The sequence below is a fragment of the Accipiter gentilis genome, chromosome 31, assembly GCF_929443795.1.
Source record: "Accipiter gentilis chromosome 31, bAccGen1.1, whole genome shotgun sequence".
NCBI lineage: Eukaryota > Metazoa > Chordata > Aves > Accipitriformes > Accipitridae > Astur > Astur gentilis.
This window is the reverse complement of record NC_064910.1, coordinates 12,481,798-12,503,952: the sequence shown is the minus strand read 5'-3', so window position 1 is coordinate 12,503,952 and position 22,155 is coordinate 12,481,798. Positions and strand designations below refer to the sequence as shown.

The following is a 22,155-nucleotide window of genomic DNA, read 5'->3' as shown; positions in this document are numbered from 1 at the left end:
ATGCCCAGGATGACAAGCCCCTGCTTATTTTGCCTTTCGTAAATACTTCTATAATAAAGACATTCCAGGTTCCTTCACTAAATGTAGTCCTCCAAAGACAGTAAGTTAATTTTTGTTCCCTCTGCATTTCCTACAGGCTATAACAAGGGGCTAGTCACTGAATGCTATGTATTTATACAGTGAAGTGCTGAAAGTCGGGAAGCATGGCTTTTAAAAAAAAACCCAAACCCCAGCTTCCAGCCTATGGCTCCTACTGAATTGTGGATTAAGCACAAGGCAGGAGTCACTGACTTGCAGACAAATCAGCTACTGAGACCATCACCAAAGTTTTGCCTCTTAGAGAGCATCTCCCAGCTCTGAGCCTCTACCTTTACACCTATCCGCTGATTTTAAGATGAAAAATGCTATTTTACCACTGTCAAAAGATGTCAGGGAAAGCCCAGTTTTGGCCAGAGCTGTGTGCGAGCAGCACATGGCACTGAGGGGCTCACTGCAGGGAGGGGGGAAGCTCTGAGATGTGGTCAGTCTTTGTCCATGGGTCAGAATGAAAGGGCTGCTCTGAAAGTGCCACCTGCCTCTGGCTGCTTAAGTAACCCCCGTGTGACCAATTAGGACATGAAGAACTTGTTTTTCAGCTTGTGTAGAACCACTAATTTCATTTATCAGTCTTGTAGCCTTCCTCTCCAACGTGACCATCACAGGGTCATGAGAGTGCTCTAGGACACCCTGATGCTTGAGTCCTGATTCACTCAAATTGCAGCTGCCAGTGTATTCCCGTTCAAATACACAGGGGTATGCTAAGGCCACCTTCACTGTTATATGTATATAAGTTGTTTTTTTTTTTTAAAAGGCCACATATCAAGTATATGAAAGAAACGTACACGAAGAAGTACATTTGTTCAGTGAACACCCAAAATACCCAGGCATGTATATGAAATGGGTGACTATACAGTAGCCCATAGCAGTAGTTGGTAACAGAACAGCTACTGTACAAAACATAACTGTAACAACATCTGAATAAGTAGTTACGTTAACACTTTAGATTTTAGTTTTGTTTTACTAATGCATATGCTTGTTTCTTTCAATTAGCAAAATATTAGTTTTCAGTGGTAATACGTATATTCTCATTTCTCCAAATCTGTCTTTTCTCTATCTCTGTATTTCCTTTTTTCTTTGTACTGAGGGAAAATCACGATTGATGAGACTCAGCAAATGTGTTCACGGGATAAATACATGTAGCACTGTTAGGGAGTATGCTTAAATCTAATAAGCAATATTTAGGACTCAGGCTTTGGTTTATAATAGGAAAAGAGAACGAAACTGCTTATGATAACCAGAAAAGACACACCTGTATTCTGCAATATATTTCTGTAGCTGCTTCGAAATAAACTGCAAATTACCAAAAATCTTGTGCTACCTTCCCTGGAGAGAGAGAATTTAAGACTGTGAAAGCTTCATGAGTGTTTAATAATAGTCTTTTATATTCTTGACTAAGCAATGGTGATGATGTATTGCAAGATTAATACATAAATCATTAGGAAACTTTAGTCATTTTAATACAGCAAGTCTGTGTTTTGCTTAATTCACTGATTCATCCTAAGGCATATATTGAAATTTTGTGTGGCCTTTCATTAAAAACCCCAGCATGTCACCCACGTTTTGCATCACTTGTCTTTTAATGGAGCACATAGCAATCGGGTTGTTCTGCAGTTTGATCTCGGAGCACTCTGCCCTCCAGGCAAATTAACACGCTGGAAATTGGGGAGCGTGGTGATGGGTGAGGGGAGGATAACATGCACAAGACAAGTGTGGTGTGAAAGAGGTCCACACCAGGAAAACCACTGCTAGCACCAGCCAGGTTCATGCAGCCGTGTGTCGGTGGGTACGGTCACAGGTCCTCTGAGCCTTTTGTTGAAGCAAGATGCGGTGGGGAAGGGAAGGGGTGCCGTCGCTGCACCCTTCTTCCAGTCGGTCTGTATCCGCTTCCTCCACATGTGTGCATAATGCAAAAGCAACCGTTAATGAAAGAGAAAAAGCCGAGAGCAGCGTGAGAGCCTGTGCACAGGAGGTGTGGAGGAAGTGGTCTGTGCAGAGCAGCAATTTTGTTTTCCCTGTTACTCAGTGGGTACCCTGAGCTGACTTAATGCTCTTCACTAAACGCGGTATCACTGGACGTAAATGGGGGACCTCTACAGAACACAGACCAGCTAAAGCCAGCCAGAAGAGAAACCAGAGGAAGACTGACTGCCAAGGGAAGTGCTAAACATGGATCCAGTTTTCAAACTTGGATAGAAGCTGAGTCCATATTTAAACACCTCATTAGCCACTGCAGGCTCCAGTTTGAAATTTGGCGTCTCATTACTTTTTACAAATACATTGCCCCAGCATGCTAGGGAGACTGCTGCCAGAGACAGCACTATGGAGACGAGTGGTAAAATCAGCTTCTGGTGGAAAAGAAGAAAAAAAAAAATTAGAAAAAAAAATCAGCAAACCACAAAGCACTCACTCACTTACTCACTCCAAAATTGAATACTTACTTATTTTGGTTTGGCAAAAATACGAAACAATCCCTTTCTCTTCTCCTCCCTAATTTTTGTAATGACAATTCAAACTTGTCAGTCTATGTTGCACAATATCTTAAGCCAAAAATAAGAATTTCTGCTAAAAATTAATTGAGCAGAAAATTCATAGCCTGCCTTATCCTGGTCCTTTATTCATCACTTATAGAATCAATAAAACATTATTTTAAAAGGAAGGAGAAGGCCTTGTATATTGCTCCTCTCTTGGCCGGATTTCAAAGCAGCTAATTAAATTCTGTCTGCCTTAACTCTTCCTGTAGTTTCCATTTAGTGAGTTGTGCATTGCCCTATTTTATCAGCACCGACTTGGCAAAATGCTATGGACGGGCATCCCCCAGGGGAGACTGTTTTCTATGGTAGGAAGAATGGTCCACAGAGAGCCCCACTCATTTGAGTGGCTGAGAATGAACTTCTCCACGCTACCAACGCCAGGCATGCCACTCCTTCCCACCGGACTTCTTCCCACCAAGTCCTGGCTCCGCTTTTCCTCCCTGCTGACCGTGCACAGGCTTGCCAAACCACGGCACATGCTGTCTGGCGTAGCTTGAGCCTGGTGGGCCGTATTTATTAGGATGGATCCCTGGGCAGTTGAACACCAGTATCTACCCTATATACCTGGGAGCTGGGAACTACCAGTCTTTTGCCCGGCTGGCCACCTAGTTAGGAGGCAGAGTTCCTCTGCTTTGAGAGTCTGCCTGCCTTGCTGCGAAGCATCGGTACCCCGTGTCCTCAAGGGTCCACGCGTCGCAGGCACCTTGTGTGCACTGGTGTGCCAGCACAGTTTGCTGGTAAGCTGTGCTCTGCTTTAGGCTGGTTGGCCTCTTGTATGCACTTTCATTTCAGAAAGCTTTTAGAGCCTTCAGAAAATGAAAGCAATGCGGAAATGAGTAACGCCAATATTATTTTATTTAGTATACAATTATACTTTCATTCAGGGTAGAAAATGTACGTACAGAGCATAGAGCACCAAGAGAGGCTAGATTTAGATGCATAGGTTTTAAATTTAATTCCATGTGTAAGAGGAATATATTTTATGGTTTTAAACTGAAAGAGGGTAGACTTAGATTAGATATTAGGAAGAAATTCTTCCCTGTGAGGGTGGTGAGGCACTGGAACAGGTTGCCCAGAGAGGCTGTGGATGCCCCATCCCTGGAAGTGTTCAAGGCCAGGTTGGATGGGGCTTGGAGCAAACTGGTCCAGTGGAAGGTGTCCCTGCCCATGGCAGGGGGGTTGGGACTAGGTCATCTTTAAGGTCCCTTCCAACCCAGATCATTCTGTGGTTCTACCTGTATGTGCCTGGGAGATGCCATCATGGTACAGGTACAGGAGCCTACGTGCTCCTATTTTTCTGATGCGTAAAGTCAAGACTGGATGTAATGAAATCAAGTAGCAGCGTTGATCTTTTTTCCAACGTGGTATTTAAACAGCACGATTCTAAATAAGATGGGGTCTCACAGACAAAACAGTTGTTCAACAAAAATCCTTCTCAGTTCTGTGTCACAGGTTATTCCTCTGTCTTACGTAGTCCATTGATGTCAGATTCCTGGAAAGCAAAAAGCACACACAGAGAAAAAGGGAAGAGAGCAGGTAATCATTGCAGGGGTTCTGCCAAAAGTGTCTGCTCTGTGTATCCAATTTTATATCCTTCATATCTATAGTATGTTATTGAAGTCTGATTCCCCGCTGCCTTGCAAATCATTTGCATCTCTGTACTGTGATATAAAAGGCTTCCTCGCTGATTGGATAGCTTTTTATATCTTCTCAGCACTCGTGTATCTCTGACATAGATATCTATGCAAAGTACAAGGCTTTTGAGGATCCGGCCCTTGTAGTTCATGCTTCATTGCCACAAGGTAAGTCAAAACAGCACTCGCACAAAATGTGGGAATGAGAAGTCATGGGGAGCGTTCGCTGTCCTCCTGCCTGGCATCCGAAGGTTATTGAAGGCCAGACTAGACCCTGGCAGAACAACTCAGGGTAGTCCCGAGCCCTGCTTCCCTGCGAGCTGCTTGCCAGACGGGATCACTCTAATTCATCTCGGGAAGCTTGTCCCGTGCCTCAGCTTGCGTTCTCCACTGGTGGGGGAACGGTGGCACCGATGGAGAAGTGCCAGGGTTGGCTGCCAGCTGGCTGCCGGAGGCGGCTTCGGATGAGTGCTTCTTCCCATGGGTGGCGTGAGCTCTGCCCCGCACGGCTGCGCAGGGGAGGCTCGTAGTGGCTGAGGATCTGGTCCTTCAAGTTAAAAGGGCTGAAATATGCATGAAGCATAAGGTGACATTTTGAGTGTCTCAGATCAGAGCACGGACGTTACTGAATTTAAAACGTAACTGCAATTTCCTGACTAACGCCGAGTCACTTTTATATTCATGCAGTGATTGTTCTTTATTCTTAAAATAGCCCATTTTACCCTGAGGCGCAGGTGATATCTTTGTGATGATGGAGCTACGTTATCCAGCACATTACAGCTCGGGCCGTTGGTTTGTACAAGGGCTGTTTATGATCAGCTGTCCTTTTTTATTCTCTCTCAATTTATACAATGCTTTTGTAGCCTGTTTGTGATTTGCTTGAACAAGAATCCAGCAGAGGAGGAAAAAAAGAAAAAAAAAAAAAAAAGAGATGCACTGGAGATGCAGTATTATTGTCTTTTACTTCCCGTAGCTGAGCTGTACGATTTACCATTGTGTCTCCAGGTTTCTGAGTCCATTCAGATAACATGACCAGTTACATTGCTTCAATAGCCTTACACCTCTGCAGAGAGTCAGCCCGTTTGCTAGCATCCGGGGCTTTCTGTGGTGAAGCGTACAGCATATTATAAGTAAGGTATTCAATGAGAATGAGATAACAAAAAGAACCCTGAGACATATTTGCTATTCATTTGAAATAAAAACCTTGCATGTAGTAGCAACCACAGAAAACCAAAGGCAGGCTTTTCAGCAGAGTAGGAGCATCCGCAGCCCGGACTTTAGCTGCACTAAGGGTGAAGGTGTAGAGGCTGGAGCTGGAGCTGCGGCTGTCACAGAGGCAGGACAACAACTAGGGGGAAGGAGAGAGCTGGGAAAGGGAGATCTGCTCCTGGGTGGGTTCCCCTCTCTCTCCCTCCACCAGCAGTAGCTGCTGCCCCACGGACCCGAACCCCTGGCTCCACATCAGCACCAGCAGCGAGCAGTGCCGCTTCCCCAGGCTCTGGCAGAGGGAAAGGGGATCGGGACCAGAGCTGTTCTGCTACCCCCAGGAGCCCGTTGCTTTAGGCTGCCGCCTGCTTTGCCTATGAGCTGTCTGTAATGCCTGGAATTACCTTTGGTTCTGCTAAGCACAAAAAAGGTTAGATGAGAGGCTGTAGTAATTACAAGAGTGAATTGTCATGCCATAGGAATTTGTGGAAGTGGTGCTGAGGCCCCAGTCAGGAGGAGCATTTTAAGCGACATACGTGCTAATTTGCATGGAACTAGCTTGCTTATTTAAAAAAAAAAAAAAATACTGCTGCCTGCGTGCAGTGAAACCCAACTAATCAGCAACTCCTAGAAAGTTTGACTTGAAAGAAAGGCAGATTCAGCGTCCAGATGAGAGACGTGCACAGCAGCCTCAACAGGTAATGTTTTGCCGTAACTCCCGGTATTTGTGTGCCTTCGTCGCACCTCCTGTTTGGCACAGACCCAGCCAGCCGCCTTTGCTCTGCAGGCTGTATATGGCATAACTGTGGTTACACTTGCAGCTGCTCTCCTTGCCCCATCTTTTTATCCATCTCTTTAGCTGTGCGTAATCTGGTGTGTCACTGGGGCAGGTGCAATGCTTGCCTTACTCATCTGTACTGTGCCCAGCACAAGAGCCTTCATCAGAAACTAGGAGGTCCTGCTGCAATACAAATAATAATAACCAGGAGCAGTATAATCAGGCATGGATTTACTGGGTGGGAATAGGGTATGTATGTGTGGGAAGAGGGCAATGAGGAAGGGGAGACTAGTTTGAGGGCCTCTAGGTGATGATATCCTGGAGATTGGTGCCTCAGCATTTCTGGTTTAAATGGCTGGATGTAGAGATTCTGGCAGGTACCGTGTAATTTTATTTTAATTTTTTTCCCCACCATAAATCAGACTTGGTTTCTGACGGAATAATCACCAGAACTCCAGCAAACAACACGCCTGCCAATGATAAGCTGTTTCTTCTGACGACGCAATGTATAGCTGTTTGTTTGCTGGATATTGCAAAAGGCAGTACATTTGATGTTTGTGCAATTCTGTTTTCCTTCTGATTATTTTTACGTGCCTCTCCCTCTCTCTTTCTGTCCTGTATACAGATGTTCGTATTCACCCCATGGAGCCTATGCCCAAAGCAAACTTGCCCTTGTGTTATTTACCTATCGACTACAGCATCTTCTGACTGCAAATGGAAGCCATGTGACTGCTAATGTAGTAGACCCTGGAGTAGTGAATACTGAGCTCTACAAGCATGTCTTTTGGGTTGTAAAAGTGGCCAAATGGATGACAGCCTGGCTATTTTTCAAGGTATGCAGTTTTTAAAATGATTTTGTTGCCTTGCCTCTGCATCGTAAGAGCGATAGTCAGCACGGAGCTGAAGGTGTTTCCGAGTTTATCATAATGTATGGTATTCATTGCATTTCTCTGTGCTGATGAGATGTACAAAGTTGATAAAGACAGACCTTTCCCAGAACAAACACTTACTTTAAAGGAAGAGAGCGAGCTCTCCCAGTAAGGGAAGGGAATGCTTCTCACTGTCTGAGCCCATGCACTGATTATCTCTGCCCTGATCTATCCATGTGCCTTTGTGCATGCATGGGGGCAGAACATCATCCTAACACAGAGCCAGAATATGCAAAGTGTTCCTCGGAAATGTCTTGTACGTCCTCGTAATGAGAAGCAGGCATGATCTGGCACGGTCTACATGTATGCAACATGTTCTAGAGAAAAGAGCAAAGGCAAGGAGGAAGCTGTACAAAACTGGTGGGAAGTGGCCTTACTCCAGGTGGTGCGGGTCCAGACGCTCGTGTTCTGGGAGATGGGACAATTTTCATTTAGATTTTTCATTCTAACATGTACTTGTAATGGTACCTGATTTTCTATTATCTATTCCTGGTGTGCATTAGGAAACTTAAAGCTCTTTGATAAAACCAATCCAGAAGTGGGGCAGACCCAGCTATGCTTAACTTCAGTAGCATTTTGCAGTGGTGTAAGTAGATCAATCTGAAATCAGTTTAGCTGCGTAGGTGCAATCTCCTCATGCGGACAAGCCTTAGGAGGCCTTGTGCTGAGAAAATGTACTGCTTATAACTCTTTCAGAAAGTAGTTTTGGATTAAGTGAATGGAACCTGATTCCATTAGAGAAAATTAAATGTCCTAATTAAAATGAAGTATTTTAGATCAAGGGGCATGTCCCACAAAGCAAATTAATTTTAAACTTTGATATGGAAATATCACTAGCTTTAATTTTAGAAACGAAACTGGAGGCTGGAAGAGTGGCTGTAAAATAAGATGCAAACAAATAAACCCATATTTAAAAAAATTAATAGTATCTTCTGAGTACACCTTGAATATTGCAATAAAATTGTAATAGGAATGCTCATAATATGTAATGCATTCTTAAAGAAGCAGAATGCATCTTTGCCAGACTGTATATATTAAACTTGTTTTGCCTCTTGTGATTGCCATTTTAAATATCAGTCTCGGCTGGTGGTGTTTTTTCATTGGACTTACTTCACCTTGCTAACATAACAGTTTCATGTAGATGTTTAGGTTGTGCTCAGCATTTCCTCTAGAGCCACAAAATTCTGACAAAATTTCTGTGTCTGAGAGTGAGAACTGAGTCTCTTGTTTACAGCACTCAATCCCATACGGTTTTATTGGTGTGCCCAGGGAGACGTTTTTGTATTATACTGACCATGTTTAGACACTGAATGGGATGTCACTGAACACACGTAAAATTAGTTTGGATCTATCCAAAGAGGGAGTCTCATACTTACAGCTCTAATAGTAATACCGCCAATAGTTCCTGATCACTTCCTATTCTTTGGATGAGGTACTGTTCTAAAGGAATTCTGCCTTGCAACAGGTGACGGACAGACATACTGACTTGCATGGAAGTGTGATGTGTGTACTGCCTGAAAAGCAAATACATCAATTGCTTTTTGAGTCAGAATAACTTCAGGTTTGGATAACTGAATGCTTCAGTTACTGAGGTTGAGTTTTTCACATTTTTATATAACACTCGTTGTGTTTTTCCTATAAGCCAAAGGAGAGGAAAACTCTTACTACCACTCTTCCCGTCTGCCCTTAGACTTCTGAGTTACAGCTCCGACTTCTACTTTTTCCTTATTGCTTAACATATGTTTATGTATTCAGGATTGACTTTGCCTTCCTTTCTCACATTCAGGAGCACTTCATCACATATGTATGCCGTGTTCAGCTCTAGCAGAACAGAACTAGATCGCAAGGCGATGTTTAGCTCCATAGCAAGCTCACGTTAAAAGCCTGCCTGGTGATTTCAGTATCACTGTGTTGAGTGCCGTAGCATCCAGCATTCAAGCCCGGGTGGGTCTTGTGGGTCTTGTGTTGGTCTTGTGCACTAGGGTAAATTTCCCCTGAGAAAAGTAAGAAAGCAAGTACAAGAAAATTCAGTTGTCTGATAATATTAACTGATAGTTGGTGTTATGGTTTTCCTCTCCCTGGGAATTTCAGTCCAGAGTGCACATATATGAATCTTCCTTCTAGGATTATGGCAGTAATGCAGTGAAAATAAGGTGATAGCTCTCTAATCATATTGGCTCAACTAACTTTTATCAATCATTTTGAAGTATTCTGGAGCATTTTCTAAACGCGTGCAGGAAATTGCTTCACCCACTGCAACCTGGCGCTCGTGAGAGCCAATACAGCCCAGATAGCTCTGGTGAGGAAATGCATCACGGATTTATCACATCACATTCCCTCAGGAGCGAGTCAACATGTTGTTTGATTTAATTCCAAAATATTGTGGCAGAGCCTCCACTACCTTTAAATGCATTTCTGCCAGCACTGGTCCCAGTTGCATTCAAGTCAAATACCTCCTAGGGATTGCAGCCTGGCCCCAACTCTCGCTGGGCTGCTCGTATTTGAAACGGCTTAGTGTGGCAGACAGGACTGTCGGCTCAACATCCGCCTCAGAGCTGCCTCAAGATATTTAGGTACTTAAACAAATAAACCTACAGTCTTGTAAATAGAGCATGATACGTACACATAATTTAGCAAAGTATTAACAGCCTGACTTTCTCTGAACTGTGAAACATTGTCTTCTGGTCTTCATAGGTAGCTCAGAAAAATCACTGCCGAATCAGTTTGGGTTTTTTTTTCCCCAATTAGCTGCCTTGGGAGGCACCCCTGTAGAAGTAGGATAGGCCAAGCCAAAGGATCCAGTGACAGTCAGAAAATTTGTGAAACAAATGCCTGCCCTTCAGAAGTGATGTTTTCATTCGTTCTCAGCTTGTTTCTTTCCCGGGAAAGTTATTGTCTGCTGTGGTACTTGTTCTTTAAAATTCCATTTTTCAAATGTTTTATCTACATTATTACTAAACAGGGATTGCACCTGTCACACACAAGAGAGAAATTGTATTTATTCCTCAAAAAAAAAAAAAAAAAATTGATTTCTACCCCTATGACTTCTCAGTAAATAAAAGCTGATGAGCTGTCACAGTCCTCTGCAAAGTGCAGTGAAATATGGTGTCCCTTAGGAATTTTTAACATAAAGTGATCTTCTTTCTGAAAAAGTCCAAACTCGTAAACAAAAACTAATTAATAAGATCATAATAGCCTAAAAAGACATTTATCGGGCATCAAATTGCAACTTAGCCAACTGTACAACACACCAGTTTTAGTGACAGGTACTGTCCAAGCTGGAAGCCAGGAAGGTACCATTTCCCTCTCAAGTATTTCTGCTTCTGCTACGGGTACTGAATATTCATTCTTAAGCCAGATGGCCTCTGCCTGTGGTACAATTAAAATGCCTTAGAGCAGAAAAAAACAGTTGATTCTCATTAATGTGCAGTGGTAGGGACTGTTCTGCTCCATACGACTTCGTTATGTCATTGAAGTAGAGACATTTCCCACATAGCAGTGTTGTAAACTTCCCCAAACCTTTATGACAAGCTTGGTGAACGTGTCATTATCAGATATAGAGTATTCAGTCCTTTCAGCTGCCTCAGACTGGTATTTAGGAAGGCATTGTGGAAGGAAGACTGCGCATCAGATCTTGTCTCAGCTGTCATTTCCAAAGACATAGTGCCATGTAAGTGATTATTGACTGACAAACTGAAAATGAGTAGGACTAGTGACCCCGCCGGCCTGTAAAAGTGAAGGGAAAGGCTTCAGCAACACAGGCTAGAAATCAGCCAATATAAACTAGTTCATTTCTTTCCTCTGTCAAAATAGGCTTAACTTTAGTGTAATTTTCCTGTAACATTTTTAAAGAAATGCTTCCAGTCTGTAAATGCTGCTAGAAAACAAGATCTAGAGAACGCGGATTCATCATTCATGCCAGAGGACACAGTCATGCAGGTCTTATTGCAGCATTTCTTATTCAAACTGTCCCTTTGGCACTGTGAATGTAGAAAATTCATTTCATCCTCCCCCCCCGAGGTGTCAGAAGACAAACACATCACAACACAATAACGCCAGCTGTAGAGAACAAGAATAATTAAATTCTACAGCTGAAAGCAGCAATTCATCAGCATCAACATCTTCCGTCCGTGTAGTGTGTGGTCCTCACGTAAAGCTAGTCTGGAATTTTCTCACAAAATGAAAACTCCTTGCAGAAATATGTCATTTGCAGTTAATTTTTGCAAAAGACTTTTCAGATCAAAAGTAGGATTCTGGTCAAAATCAGAGAGAAGGAAACAGTGTATTTTATTCCAGTAATTCTGGTCTTTAAATAGGTCCCATTTTTGTACACATCGGTACAGGGGTTTAAGCTTCAGAGCCATAGGGCTTCTTTTTTTCCATCTAATAAATATTTGATTATTTCTACAGCCATAGAACAATTCTAGGGGGAAAGATGGAAGGACCCACCTGAGAAGGCTAATGAGCAATCCACCTTTGAGCTCCCAAATCCTGGTGATCTGGGTATTTTTGCATGTGAATCCCTGGACTTGGGTAGGCACCCAGGTCCTGCCTGTTACGGGGTCCGTGAATCTGGCTTGACTGCTTTATTTATTCTAACTACTGAGTAAGAAAGCTTCAGAGCACGGTGTCTTTTGTGTCTGTCCTAATTAGGATCAGACCCCTCTAAAGCAGGCTGACTCTCGGTGCACACCTAAATAGCATTGGACCCTAGTCTCCACTGAATCTGTTGTTCCCCTGTGTCCCAAGATATTGGGGGTTTTGTGCATGTTTTCTCAGGTCTAAGTAGTCAAAATGTTTATTTTAAGAGACACGTAGAGAGTTGCTGGAGAGCGTTTTGATGGCAGAAAAGTGAAGGATTTTGTTGCATGCCTTGTTGTATGGCATGCAAAGGGGTAAGGATGCTGTACGGGACAGCACAAAACTGGTGGGACTGTGTTGGAGTGGATCAGATGGAGTCAAGGCTGTTGAAGTTCTTGTTTACAACTCTTATTTGGAGCAGCTGCTGGCATGATCTATCCCCAAACCACACCCAGGCTTCCTCTTGGATGGTGCTAGTTGGAACAGGCCGAAACACAGCCATGGAGCAAGCAAAAAATGAAGCAGTGTGCACAGTCAGAGATCCATCTCATGCCCTGTCACACAGTTTTAGTTGTCTGGTTAAAAAGAGAAAAGCATTCCATTTTTTCCTGACAATGTGAAATGGGAAGACTATCTTCCATCTTTCAGAAGTGTTCACAGGACAGGAAAACTGTCTTCATGTCTAATGCTGCCTGCAGGATTGACCTTTTTTAGCCTGGAAAATGGTCTAAAAAACCACAGGTTAAACCTACACTATGCACTATGTAAAAACGTATGCTTGCCCTATGTGAAACAGTTTTGGAGCAAAACTTTTGGACTGGTAAGCAACTGAAATGTTGTATCATTTTGCTGGCAGGTCAGAAGCATCCTGAAAACAGGTATTTGTACTGTGTAAGAGAGGGTTTATCCTTAGCTCCTGTGTGGTAGAAGACTGTTGATAAAACTTGACAGCTCAGGCAGATTCTTTCGTTCTATCTGAAAGGAATCCAATTTGTATCCAGAAGAGTGAAAAAAGTAGTCTCTGTATTGCTGTAATGGGAGAGAGTAAGTAAACAGTTAAGAAATTGTGAAAATATATGAGCCTAACCAGTGCTAGCACATCAGCACCTATCATCTTGTAATCTGTAACTATTTTCATATTCAGAACCCACAGAGTTAGTTAGGAGAGACATTTTCCATCAGTGAATTTATTCCTTGCTAACATTTCTTGGCAGTACTTTCTGATGTATTTGGTTAATACCTTTGTATGGTATTCTATTCCCAGTCAGACTTCTTGAAAGTGGAGGAAACACAAAAGAGGAAGATAATTTGCTGTGGACGAAACACGTGCCAGGGACTCAGTACTGATTCCTGTCAGCTTAGAAGAAGATAACCCCAATGCCTTTAATGTAAAGGTCTCAAAAAAGAGGTTGAAAGGTTGGAGAATTAGAGAAAATCTTGACATTTCAACTAGACCATTAGCCTTTCAACTTCAATCTGTAATCTTTAATCTTTATAGTTAAGTGTTATATCAGCATACTACTGTAATTCTCCCTCATGCGCCTGGGTAGTTCTACCTCCATCACCACGTAGTTAAAATTCCATTTTTGGTCAGGTAATACAACGCTGTTGGAAACTTGAACCCAGTGGCAGCAGAATACAGGGCAGCCACTAATCGTTGTCATCAGCATATCTCTCAGATACCACTTTGAGAGAGGGAAAGAGCAAGGGAGAGAGGAGACCACCACAGCCCCACCGAAACGATCCTTTCAGCAAGGCTAGGAACGGGGGTTACAGGCAGTTTCTCTCTTGCATGTGAAAGAGCCATAAGACTGAGTTAAAGACAAAGACCACCAGCTTCCCTTGGAAAATCCTGCTATTGAGCTTACAGGCAAGCAGCAGGTTGGAATCAGATCACTGAAATAAGGAGATGAGGAGGAAGAGATTGCGGGAGTGCATATTCATATATATACACACATACATAGACAGTTTGCCACCAGGTGTGGTGGCATTATAGAACATTTAATATTTCTCTGGGGATGACTGACCTAAATTCCTTATTGTTTTGCTACATGTGAGTAATGCATCCATAACAAAACAATGCTGATGAAATTTATATTGCAGAGCCCCACCACCTAAAGCCCCTACACACTACAGAAAAATTAATTTTAGGAGGTTTTGGAGATTTATGGCCGCTCCTTTCCCCCCTCTCTGAATGTGACAGTCCTTAATCTACCAGTAATCCAAGAAGACTGAAAAACTTTTCAATGAGGAAGGAAACTTTTCCATAAACAATATAGACACAATTTTTAATGGTTATCCTGATCTTTCAAAGGTCAAGAGAAAATGCCAAGTTCGGCTAAGAAGATGAAAACATTCCCTTTTCCAGTGGTCTAAGGCATCTATGCCTGGAAGCTACTGGTAACAGGTCTTCTAGTTCATAAATGTCTGCAATATGAATGCCTGCATCAGAGCTGTTCATCCAGTGAACTCCTCATGGTTACTGCTAGTACTGGATCTGTCTTATCCTAAGATAAATATCTACAGTTGGCCAGATGAGTCAAGTCCTTCTAGGGCCAGTTTATCTCTGTGAACAATGAAGGGATCGTCTGGTGACTAGCTCAGCTGTAGATGTCTGTCCTGTATAAGGGTATAAAGTTAGGTATAAAGGATGAATCCCATCCCAAGGCAGAGGATATTAAATCTGTGTTAATTTAAAACCCAGCAGTGCTAGTAAAGAACTGAAGATAATATGGTTTTGCATGCGCACAGGAGAGAGTAGGAACTGGAAAGGTGTGTGGACATAGCTGGGGCATAAGTAATCTGTAATCAAGATCAAGCTGGTTTTTCAAATGGCAGCTCTAAGGTATATGGAGTATCAGACCATTTCCTCTATAAGTGGGAAATGTGTTCGTGGGCAGCCACAGGTGAGGAAATCCCAGTTACTTCTGAAATGTATTTCTCATATATGTTTACAATCCATCGTGTGCCTCCACTATTTATCACATAGATATTGCCATGCATTTACATGGGTAGTTATGTGTACTCCCTGTACATATTTGTAATAGTGTAATGTATGTAACAAGAGAGAACCACGGAAAGCAAGCACCACCCACTATTTGAGGAAGAACTGGAAACAGCAAATGCATTTTTTAAAATACCAGTATCATCCAACACTCAATTTGTGAGTTTTGAAAAGTTTCAATTCAGAAGTCAGTTGAATAACTCTGGCTTTAGTAATGACTATAACAGTTATGATTGCCAGCCTCAAACATTCATGTTTGCATTTTAGAAAGGGTACCGAGATACTGCAAGATGTAGTTCACATAGTTCATTTTGTTTTCATTATGTTCTCAGCTAAATATATGGGGTTTTGGTGCAGTGGCTCTAGCCCCCATTTTTCTGGAAGGAACTTGATCCTAGATCTGGCACAAACACAAGTCATTAATACAATCTGTCCAGAGTTAGTGGCTCCTATATGTTATTACATATTTAAACATTCTCTTTAAATTGGTTCTATGAGTCTCTTCAGGGCAAATGACTGCATTCAGTTGTTGCCATCTCGGTGCTGGAAGGGGAAGTAACCACAGGAGTTAGGTCACCGCAGGCCAGGCACTCTGCGGGGAATACAGAACGTATGCAAGAAGAGGATTTGGATGAAACCTGAGCAATGTGCAATAAAACAAGAATGAACTTGGACAGCTTATCAGGGGTGGGATCTGTAGTGGTATTTGTTTGGCCCCATCACACTGACCTACTTTTCAGCCCCTGGAATAGGAAGGAGGTGCCGCTGCTGGTCCTAGGGTCAGGCAGTCTGAAAAAAATGAGTTGCTCCCAATGTCTCTTCATTGATCACCAAAGCCTTGGAGCTAGCCACCACCAACTTACAAGCTTAACTTACTGTCTTATTACTAGTTTATCCAATTTAGTATAAATGTTACTTTTTGAACGAAGAGCAGGGGCCAGTTGGTGCCCTGTGCCTGGCCGCCCCGTGTTCCCACAGCTTTGCTGTGAGCGGCGTTGTGCAGTGCCTCTCCAGCTGCCTTCCATCCCTGCACCAGGCAGCTGTGTGCTGGAGCTGAATGTGTCTCAGGAAGAGCGGTATTGATTGACTTATTCAATATTTTTTCCTGCCAAGCTCTTGAGATGCAAAATGCAGTCTTCCACAGCGTCTGCCACTTGTCGCATACTATCCTAAGATGATTAAAAATGGAGAGAGAGGAAAGCTATCCCATTGTTTTTGGAGCTCGGAGTGTTGAAAATAAAATTACACGCTATGAGTATATTTTGACAGGTGGCTCCGTTCTAAAAATGAATGTAGAAAAGGCACTATGGGGCAGCACGCTTGTTTTTTCTGTCAGGGTTGTACATTGTCCAGGTACAAAGGTTATTTTTATGACTGCTCCAGCTGTGCACGCAGCTTGGTCATTTCTCAGAGAGGAGTTCAGTTATCAACACTCTGATACATCATGACCGGTAATGACAACTTAGGTCCTCATTTTCCTTTATATATAAAATGATGACTTCCATCGTCACGAAGTTTTGGTACTTCATCAGTGGCTTTGCACAAGTGTAGCTGATCGGAACCTGCTAAACAAGTAAATGACGCCCAAACCTAAAATCATCCGGGTCCCAGTCTTATTGTGTATGCTTGTAGCAAGGATTATCTGGTCTGACTTCACATCCTCTACGTGGAAGTCCTGTCCTTATGTAAAGCATTTTACATGTCTGATCCTGCTCCTTAGAGGTTCTCCTTGATCTGGGGCTGGCGCTTTATATTTCTTGCCTGGTTTAGGTTTGTGGCACATGTGTCCTATTTTATATGCCTATTATCTGGGGAAGTGGATTAAAGCTGGCACAGATACACCGAACCCTAATCGCTTTAGAGGGCCGGCAGGTCTCCAGAGGTAGTAAGTACTTCAAATGTTTATAATACTAGATTCAGCTGATGTTGCTTGAAATCCATTCAACAAGCAGATCTGGAAGGCAGGAAGCCAAGTTTTACATAGTCTTTTTTCCTAAATATAATTGCCCTGTTAATACTATTTTATATACACTTAGTGCTCAGTTTTGGATTTGGTGGTGTGGTGGGGTTTTTCCCCTTGTATTGGGGCAAGCCTATTTCATATGAAACACTGTTTTCACTGCAAAAATATATCCATCGCCCAGTACCTTGGCTGTATAGCTTCTCCTGTGAGAGTTTCAACCCACTCTGCACAGCACTGGGTCAAAGGCAGATGGGTCATCTATTTCCAGCCTTTTGAAAAAGTGATAAAATATAAAATGTGTTTGTGCTAAGGTAACTGGATTCGTCACCTCCAGGTCACTACACACCAGTTTACTCAGAGGAGCCAAGGGGATTATAAAGCACCTCCAGTCCTCAGATGCAGCACTCATACATGTGATGCAGAATCTGTCCCATGCTCTCCCGGTTGGAAAGAAAGCATTTGCAGCATTAGAGTCGTTAGGCTTTATAGATAGGAGCAGGTACCATCCCGCTCAAGGATGGTACCAGCGCTGTCACTGTTACCATAAAGACAACACATCTTTTGTGAGTTGATTTCAGTTTGACTCTGCAGAAGCTCTAGGCAACAACTTCTTTTTTTTTCCCCTCTTTATTGTCAAGTTATATCATGATATCTAGCAATAGACTTTAATCAAAATAAACAGGAGTGAGGTTGCTTTTAAGGAAACAATTTTGTCAAGACAAGAATGAATTGAAGCAAGCTGACTGGAAATGTATTTACTTTGAGAATTGAGAAAGAAATAAGAAAGAAGTAAGAAACTTGTTTCTAATCACTGGAATCAGACTCTGGAAAAGGCTTCTGCAGAGTGGTAGCTATAAGAAAACTGTTGTTTTTAAGATGGAGTTTAAACAGGTTTATCGAGAAGATCAGCTGATAGGATATCTGCAATATGAGGACATCAGAGGTGTCCCAAGAGGTCCCTGCAGTTCCCTGTTCCTTTGGAATTCCTTTTGTATTTAGAATATTTTTTTTTTCCTCAGGTTTATCTGTTTTGCACCCATGCTGAAAAGAAAAAAAGGAGTCCAGTATAATGGTCCAAAAGCGAAGATTTCCCCCAAAACATTCCTTTTGATTTTGAACGTGTTGAGTACCCAGCAAATCCTTCTTTAGGAAAACCTTTGGTGAAGATGTGTCACTTCTTGGACTCGTTTCCATCCTTGCCTTTCTAGACAATAGTTCTTCCAGTTTGCTGATGAGCTGCCTTGAGCTGTGCTCCCAACAGTGCTGGCTCTTGTTTGCAGGAGAAAAGTGAAGATGGGGCTTTGGGTCTGACTGAAGAGCCCTCAATGGGAATCGGATCTTCTGTTGTCCTGGTTAAGAAATCTGTGTATGCTATTGAAAAATAAATTGGCCACGGTAAACTGAAAATGGAGCTATAGAGATAGTGGGCCTAGCTACCCTGTTACTCTGTAATCTAGGTTACCACAGCATTCTTCCAGAAGTTGGTCTGTGCTCAAGAGACCCCTTCCAGTAGAGAGGCCAGGCAGCTGGGGGCAGCAGCAGGGAGCGCGTGATACTTGTACGAGAGACCGTGGCTTCCCCTGTGTTTCCACAAGCGGCTCAAGGCCATCGTCTCGGGCCTTCCTGGCTGTCTGGTTTGCATCTGAAGTACCTTCAAGATGACTAACTTTGGAGAGGCTTGTAGCCCTGCTAGAAGTCAGCTGAGGAGCTCCAGCTGACGGTGTCCAGGGTAGACTAGCGGGGCTTTGCACAGTGAGCATTTCCATCCCTAAAATGTCCAGAACAGAGAGTTTAGTTCAGGATTTTGCCTGAGGGGAAGAAAGGTATTCTTATGTTCCTGTTTTGTGATGGCAGGTCTGCCTCACCTGGATTGGTGTTTTCACTGCTACTTGCCATATTTTTCTTACGGAGAAATTATACTGCACATTGTAAAATTTGAAAAAAAATGCATTTTCCTTTTTTTTTTTTTTTTTTTTTTTAATTTTTTCAGGTTTTGTGGACTTTTTTTATTTGAACCATGATGTGGTATTTTAGAAGGGGCAAAGCTGGGTTGTCTGTCTTTCTTGGGTGGGCTTTTAAAATCAGATCAATAGACCTGCTGCAAACTACTGATCATGGATCCATTCTGATAGCTAAGATGTGTCAGTGCTCCAAATTACTGAGTTAAAGCTTTGCCCTCTGATATGAATGGGTGTCTAGATTTAAAAATAAATCCTTTGGATTATACCAAAAATTTGAACTGTCAAGAAATAAATGGTGTGGTGAACTGAAACATAGGTCTCTTAAGCTGCCCTCAATTTAGCTATATTTCAGTAATCTCTCATTCACCTTCCATTGCTGTCAGCAGCCTGTAGGGTTTCTTTTATATTTATGATGGAAATACCTGTCTATGAATCATGTCACTGAGATGCATGTGTTTTTGCCACTTCAAGGAATTCGTAAACAGTGCATAGTTTCTCTGGTGACAAACACTGCATTGGTGGATCATTTGTACCAATAGGTATTTCCTCATGTAAAGAGCTTTATTGCATAAAAAAAATCCTTATTTTCATGTGTTGTAGGTGGAAGGTATTTTTGTTAAGTAAGTGCATATAACTTAATTTCTTGTTTTTCCATATTTTCACTGTCAACATATATTTCTGTAAAATTTTTGTTGACAGTAGGTTTTTATTAACAGGCTTTTGCAAGAATTTTCATACTATAGTTACAAAGTGCCTTTATCACAGAAAAATAGATGTATCTAAAATGCAGGAGCCTGGTGTGCCTTTCATGTTTTGGAGTACCTTTGCTAAAATGTGTGGAGACTAGATAATTTTAATGTTAAAATATCACTTACCTTCAAGTATAGAATATCGTCATGTACAAAATTATATTAATAAAAATATAATTTCCTTTTTAATTGTATACTAAACGAAAATGTAGCCTACTCTAGCTTTGCGAGTGAAACGTATATTATTAAGTAGTTTTCAATAATATTCTTTCACTCCTAATTTCAGTCACCTGCAATACCTAAGAATTTTTAGGAAAGATAGATAAATAGCTCTAACAAAAACCACTGAATATTTTGGAACCTGCAAGATCCTTTTAATTTGATCTGCTGTTTGTTATTGTCACTGTAGATTATAGATGAGAACATCTGCAATTATCCTCTGGTTAATATACTTTTGAATTGGAAGAAAGGGCAGAGCTACGGTGCAGCTGGCAAGTAGTCAGCTAAGCTCCATTACAGGCATTTAAAACACCTCTTCAGTGGGGCTTCTTAATGATAAAATACGTAGGGCTGGCTTTTCTGACAACCCGTGGAACATGATAGATGATAGTAACCTTTTCTCTAAATTAAATGGGAAAACCAAGAGCTGGCAGGGCAGTGTGCTCAGGCGCACAAGCTTTGGGATAGCAGCTTCCTTTCTTGCTCCTCACCCCATAAATACCTGTTTTTATGTTTATTTTAAAATTACGCTGATATATTCTAGGCTATATTCTCATCTCCATGTCGTTGAGCCTCCTTCACACTTTGTAGTTTTGAAATAGTTATATTTCTACTTACTTAATGTAGCAGCAGTTAGTGCAGGTCAGAGGACTGTCTAGATTTTATTTTTACAAAAGCAAACTCTACGAGTGTGAGCAGCTCTCTATTACTTGCAAATGAGGTGTACGCTGAGAAAATCTTCAGTCTCATTTTGTAATTTCTCATACTCACCTAAATAAAAGGGAAAAAAACCCTGAGTGAGCTTTTTTGAAATGAGTTTACATTTTCAGAGAAGGAGTTAAAGAGCATACTTGGCTCGGGCATCTATTTCTGCTTAGGGAAACATTTTCTGTAAGAACGTGTACCTCAGTGCTATTTTCTCTTCCAATTTCTCTTTGTGGTTATGGTTTTTTTTTTCTGGTGTGGTCATTTACAGCTATTTGTAAATTCTTCCTAATATTAATTTAGACTAGAAAAGGAATTTGCCTGATTTCTCAAGAATGAAACCGCTTTTCTCCATTTTGTTATATTAGTGATTAAGAAATACTGCTGTTTTCTTTTGCAGAACTGTAGTAAGACACCCAAGTCTGGTTATTTCTAGTTGCAGCAGGGTATTTATTCTGCTGAAAATGTCTCCCTCCTATCAGATGCTGCTGGTGACTGTTGTCAGGGGTTTGAGTAGCTGTGGTCTGATGGCAGGCATGAAGTTGCCCCTTCGTTTTCTAAGCAAAGACCAGATGTTTGTTCTAGGGTAAGCAGACTGTTTTGCAGTTAAAACCTCAAGTAAAGGTACATCATTTCAGGCTATAAACCAGCCACGCCTCAAGCCGCATGTGACTCAAAAAGAAAAATGTGAGAGCCAGAGGTAATTGACTTCTTCACTGCCCTGTACATCTTGGATATTTGTTGATGCAAGTGAAAAATGGATGGGTTATTCTCTCCCCTGTGTTAACAGAGAGGAATTCAGATTTGTATCTTGGACTAGTTCATGCTTTTCCCTTGATCTACACAGAGGTGGCGATAAAAACAAGGCAAAGAGCTATATTTAGAGAATTAGGCCAATGGGAACTCATCAGTTCACTTTAGGAGCCAGCGATAAATGTTTCTCCCTGGGAGACTTAAGTGAGCATTGAGGCACACCACCTCCAGCTCCGGCCACCTCATGTAGTTCCAGTTACTCTGAGCAGTAAACCATTGCGCTCTGAAAAAGAAACTGGGAAGACTAAAAATTTGAAGTCCTGCGGGGTTTTACTGGGCCCGTGAGAGGCGAGGTCTTGATCATTTTGTGACTGACAACGTCTTATGCAAGAAAGAGCTTTGCACAAAGTCCCGTGGCTACAGTGCTCCGGTAAGAGTCGTGCCACTGCTGGCTGTTAGACTTATCCATCAGAAGTCTACCTTTTGCATTTTATTCTAGTGTCTTTAATATATTCACACTAATCTTTAATATATTCAACAGTATTACAGGCAGGAAAAACTACACTGGGACGAAGGAACAAAGGCAAATATTGCTGAAGAAATTTTAAATAATGTGCAGATCTCTTGTGGGCATTGATTCATGTACTTCATGGTGTCAATAATTGTTTGTGAATTGCAGCCATTTTTTTCCTCTGAAGAGAGCATTACTCCTGAAATATAGTCATTACCTATTGATTAGCTCTACAGTCATTTTCATGCATCAGTAGTTTCGATAAAAAAATAAGTAGCACTTATTTTACACCAATGTGCAAGATCCGCACATTGTTCATTAATAACCAAAAGGCCTTTTTAAAGTTTTTTTTTTATTGCAGAGACCACATTGACATTTTTCAAAAGCCGTAAGTCTCAGGATAAATGGAAAAAGTCTTAACGGAGCTTTTTTTTCTGGCTTTTTTCTTTTTTTTATGGGGGAGTTGTAAATGTTCTGCTGTCTCAGGACGGGGCTGCAATAAGAAGGACATATTTGTCTCTGTTTGGTGCTA

The 22,155-nt window shown here is 41.9% G+C and overlaps 1 protein-coding gene across 2 annotated transcripts in view; it reads left to right on the top strand.

Annotated features, from left to right (window-relative positions):
• DHRSX (dehydrogenase/reductase X-linked) overlaps positions 1-22,155 on the top strand; it is a 169,830-nt gene that overhangs the window by 132,769 nt on the left and 14,906 nt on the right. For both annotated transcript variants that reach the window (XM_049834504.1, XM_049834503.1), the window contains one exon: positions 6,874-7,081. In XM_049834504.1, coding sequence (XP_049690461.1) covers positions 6,874-7,081 — 208 coding nt within the window. The remainder of the gene's footprint in view (positions 1-6,873; positions 7,082-22,155) is intronic.